The sequence below is a fragment of the Mastomys coucha genome, unplaced genomic scaffold (genome assembly GCF_008632895.1).
Source record: "Mastomys coucha isolate ucsf_1 unplaced genomic scaffold, UCSF_Mcou_1 pScaffold23, whole genome shotgun sequence".
In the NCBI taxonomy this organism is placed as follows: domain Eukaryota; kingdom Metazoa; phylum Chordata; class Mammalia; order Rodentia; family Muridae; genus Mastomys; species Mastomys coucha.
In genome coordinates, this window is record NW_022196906.1 from 105,123,960 (window position 1) to 105,129,155 (window position 5,196).

Below are 5,196 nucleotides of genomic sequence, written 5' to 3' on the forward strand. Positions count from 1 at the left end.
GCCTGTGGTGTGCCTGTGGTGTTCCTGTGGTGTGCCTGTGTGCCTGTGTGCCTGTGTGCCTGTGTGCCTGTGGCTGTGCCTTTCTGCTGCTGAGTAGCAGAAGAGGTTGGTTGTGGACTGGGGCAGGTGCCTGGCTCGTGAAATTGCAAGACGGCAGAAAACGAGGAGTCCTAGGATAGTAGGAGGAAGGAGAGCTGACCAGGGCAGTGCAGTTCTTTGAGCTGTTACTATTGACCAGGTGTAAATGCTGAGGTCACAGTTTGCATAAGGAAAAGGCTTGCCTTTAGGGCCTTCATTCTCATGGGACAGAAGGACACTGAGACAAGCTATTCCAGCCTTGGACTTAGGCAGCTCCTGTACAGTTCTTGGCATCTGTGTAGTTTTTTCCCTTGAAATAATAGCCTCTGAGGAAGAGGTGCTTTTAGGTCCTAATATCTGACCCCTGACGGGCCAGCCTCTAGCAAAGTGGTTCTTGAATAAATCAGTGAGTACAAGGCTAGCACATCTATCCGAGAGGGAATGAGGTAGGCAGGGAGAGCACAGAGCAGGATGTTTCCAACCATCCATTCTGTGTCATTGCTGCACTCAGAGCCCATCTTAACATTACAAGACGTGGTTGGACGCAAGACGTAATATTTTCCATTTAAAATTTGGCCTGTATTTAAAAAATATTATGGAAACCTTTGGAGCAGATGCTCTTGTCACCACTCAGATGTGTCCTCAGAACAGAATCTCTCACTGGGAATTGTTCTCATCATATATAATGTCCCTCTCTTTCTCCCAGTTAATGTGCTTAGTACCAATATAATTTAAAAGTGAGTGAGTACTTGTATATACTGTATTATGTTTTTGAAACTTATGTATGAAGAGTAAAATTTGCTTTCAGTTAATTTATTATGTAGTTTATTAGTTACAAATGAAGTATTATGCTAAAATATTTATGATTTATAAAATTTAAAAATGTTAGAATTAATATACATCTTAAAATATATATATTTATATTCTGGCTTCTGTTTTCTAATGCTGTCTTTAAAAAAATTCAGTGCCAAGAAAGTACTGATACTAGACAATTTCTCCAGTTCCACTGTCATCAGAAGAGTTTGCCTCTTGTGGTGGTTTGAGAGTGGTGGATGCTTGTATTTTTATATTTAATTTCTCAAGTTTTAGATGAACCAAGTTGTGTCTTCATGTGATTCTTCTGAGTTTTGAGATGTATTTTTGCGATGGTTCCTTCCTGTGTCCTGCAGGACATCTATGACCTGAAGGACCAGATACATGATGTAGAAGGGAGATACATGCAGGGGCTTAAGGAACTGAAGGTACAGGGCTCCTGCTGCAGCCCATGCATGCTCTGTTGCAGAAGAGTCGGTAACGGTGGCCCCAGCGTCCTGTTAACCACTGCTCACAGCTTTACTAACCGTGTTTGTCCTCCAAGCATGTGCCTAACCTGCACAGCACCATCACGGAAGCTTGCAGTCTGGGCTGATGTTTCGATGTTTACTGAGGGCTTCGTGGGGACGTATTCTGAGCAGAAGATAATGTAACTTGGCATTTTTGTTATTTTGAGGCAGGGACTCTGTGTAGCCCAAGCTGGTCTTAAGCTTATGGTCATCCTGTTTTGGCCTGGAGCTGACATATTCAGCTCCTTACAATTTTTACTACTTGTCAAATATTTAGTTATCTCTTGGATCTTAGCCATACAACATTAGACAAACACCTACAAATATTCTAAAGATATTTTTATTGAGAACTGGAACTTGAAATTCTTCCCAGCACAATGAAAACATTGCCTGATTCTGTCAGCAAGTCCATTCTGGTTCAAGGGAAGGAGGAAGCATGTCTGCCCCTCTGAGAAGAAGGGCCTGAAGCACACATACTCATTCTTTTCTTGGCTGTATGTAAGTTAAGAAGGATGATGTGTTTAGTGTCTTAATGAATTTGGAACTGGCAAGATGTCTCAGTGAGTAATGTACGTAGCTTGCCGCAGGCCTGATGTCCTGAGTTGGATCCCTGAAACGCGCATGGTAGAAGCAAACTGGTACCTGCAGGCTCTCCTCTGCCCCCACTTGTGTGCCCCATGGCATATAGACAATAGCAAATGTAATTTAAATTTTTTAAGGGATCTAATCTTTAAAAAAAAAATAATTTGGAGGCCAATTTGTATAACTTTTATGTATTCTCAACAAGGATGTCTGTACTTGCCTCTGTAAATGTGTCAGGGAGACATTTGGTTGGAAATGGCATTTGATTATGCCCACCCCCTCCATATTTCAGTATTAAGTTCAAGCTGGATATGATGAAAAAACTAAAGTGGTGTTTGTTTGTTTGTTTGTTTTAGCTAAACACCAGCAAATATTTATAAGAGTGAATGCAAGGCATTCTAAAAGGTGACTCAGCACATCCCTCCCTCCCTCCCCCTCCCACATAGCAGATAGGCCTCATGAGCAAGGCTTCCTGACTCCTTCCTGTCATAATCTGAAATAACTCTATTACTAGTCAAACCTTGTGTGTAGATAACATGTCCAGAATTCAGAGTGAAGACATGGAAGCAAAAGGATGAGAGTTCATCCTGCAGAGGTGTGCTCCTGTGGGCATGAGATGAGGCTGTGAGTGCACACCAGGAGAACTCAGTCAGCTGATGGCCATTTCTTTTACTGCCCTAAATCTTAAGGTTTAATCCTCCCTACCTTGCATTAGGGCACAAATTCAGTATGGTAGGTACATATATACTCTCTAATGTGTTATACAACAGCACATCCAGACAGCAATCAAGTGAGTCAGAGAATTTCTAACTGGTTTTCTTATTGTTTATTTTATTTAAAACATTTCATTTATATTTTATATCTGTGATTAAATTCCTTGAAGGAAAAAAAAAATTTGATTTGAGGATTTGAAATTTGAACAGATAAGATCCCTTCTCTTAATCCATATCAGTGTGTGACTGAACTCGACTGCAGAAATGATTATCCTTGAAATGATTAATTTATTTGGAAGAAAAGTTACAACAACAATGTATCTGGTTGGGATTGGCCATTGTGTTATGGCATCGCCTATTAAAAGGGTGTGCTTCACTCCTTAGAACATTGTTCTTGATCAGGATGTGTACTTGTGGAGAGTTTGTCCCAGACTCCCTACCACCTTTCCTCTAGTCAGGAGCATTAGAATGTTTTCCTCATGCCAGACAGAAAACTGATAGTATATAGTATTTCCTGGAAAATATAGTAAAATAGTTTGAAAACCATAAATGATATAAAAGATTTTTACTGGTTCTATAAAGGACTAAACTCATTTAAAAACTATTAAATATACCTTATTGAATTTTAATGCAGAATTATAGCGATAAATAAATGAATATAATTTTATTTTATTCTAGTGAGTATAGGCTTTTCATGAAAAGTAGTCTTTTCACTGAAAAAGTACCATGCTGTGGAACAAAATATATGTATATAGTTTGTATTAAAAATAGTAAAACAGCCAGGCAGTGGTGGTGCACGCCCTTAATCCCAGTACCTGGGAGGCAGAGGCAGGTGGATTTCTGAGTTCAAGGCCAGCCTGGTCTACAGAGTGAGTTCCAGGACAGCCAGGGCGAAACAGAGAAACCCTGTCTCAAAAAAACAACAACAACAAAAAAGTAAAACATCTTGGCTTTTTCTGTCCCCTGAGATGCTCTCTGTCTTTGCAACTCTTAGCTCTGCCTCCCTTTCCCTGTCCAATCACAGGCCTCCTGCTGCATTAATATTTTAATGTAGTTGGACAGGGAAAATCTTGCCACAAGTAGTAGTTAGGTTTGTGAGGCTGCATGTCTTAGTTGGTCATCAGTATATGCAGGAATCCCAAAGAAGTTAGCTGTAATGCTAGTGAAGGACTGAACTTGCCAGAAGACTGAGGGCATGCAGGCAAGAGCAAAGCTTCCACTTTCAGTGTCCTTTATGGAGGCTGCCACTAGAAGGTGTGGGCCAGACTTACGATGGGTCTTCCAACCTTAAATGATTCGATCAAGAAAATTCCCTTACAGATGTACCCAGATGCTTGGGTTTTAGTTAATTCCAGATGTAGTCAAATTGATAATCAAAAATAGCCCTCACAGTATATATAGTGTGCCTCATGCTTATAATCCCAGCACTTAGGATGTGGAGGTAGGAGGATCAGTAATTTAAGGCCAGCACTGTCTCAAATACAAACAAACTGAGGTCAAGGGGGAGGGAGAGAAAGGAGAGAAGAAAGAGAGGGGGAAGGAGAGAGGCACACCTTTGGAGCAGGTTTGATGGCATGCACTGGAAGCCCCAGGTACTTGGGAGGCTGAAGCAGGAAGGTGACTTGGGCCACACAGCTAGAACACCTGCCTCAAATAACAAACAAACAAACAAACAAACAAACAAAACCCACTTGGGGTTAACAAGACAGAAAAAACACTCATGCTTATAAAAGTGTAAAATTCAGAAATTCCTCTTGCAAGTTGAGAGGCACAGCTGGGTAGTTCCCTTAGGCTACTAGAAACTTCGCACCCTTAGCTGTCACTAGCTTCAGTAAGCAACCAGTGTGCCCAACAAAATCTTCATTTAGCCAGACCAAACCCAGCTTTGAGACATGGAGACATAGTTCAGGTTTCATGTCCTTGAGGGCCCAGTGCACACCGGGCAGCTTCCATTCTTCCAATTCTGAGAGTTCATATTGCTTTAAGTAGGACTTGAGATTTTGGTGGCATGCAGTAAAGATGAATCAATTCCTTGGCATGTGCTGGTCACTACCTCAGCCTTTACATAGGTTTGTTGTATTTACTCAAGTAGGATTTGAGATGTTGAGAACAAGAGCAAAGTGTCTGTCATTGCGTAAGTTGTCTGACATAAGTGCTTGCTTCAGTTTTGTTTTAATTTTGCTTATGATTTCCTAATAGGAGCAAGTTGTCTCTTCAATCCAGAAAGAACTATTGCACAGACTAGGAGAAGGACTCTTATCAGCTACAAACTGACCAGCGTATTAATTGTCCATTTTATACTGTGAACTAAGAATACAATTATGAATTCAAGTACTTCCCAATTCAAGTACTAGTAGAGGATTTGGCAATGGTTATGAATGCTTATTTGAGGAATATCTAGGCATAGATAGTCAAAGCTTAAACATTTACATATGCCAGTAAGATTAGAATATTTTTCCACGTTGGCCTTTTAAAATCTTTCTTAAAAATATATTTTATTT

At 40.5% G+C, this 5,196-nt stretch overlaps 1 protein-coding gene across 21 annotated transcripts in view; it reads left to right on the plus strand.

The window, feature by feature from the left end:
* Lrrfip2 (LRR binding FLII interacting protein 2) overlaps window positions 1-5,196 on the plus strand; it is a 103,722-nt gene that overhangs the window by 70,781 nt on the left and 27,745 nt on the right. For 11 of the 21 annotated variants that reach the window (XM_031344283.1, XM_031344262.1, XM_031344268.1 and 8 more), the window contains one exon: window positions 1,248-1,319. The exons of the other annotated variants lie outside the window; for them this stretch is intronic. In XM_031344283.1, the coding sequence (XP_031200143.1) occupies window positions 1,248-1,319 (72 nt within the window). The remainder of the gene's footprint in view (window positions 1-1,247; window positions 1,320-5,196) is intronic. 21 annotated transcript variants of the gene reach the window in all.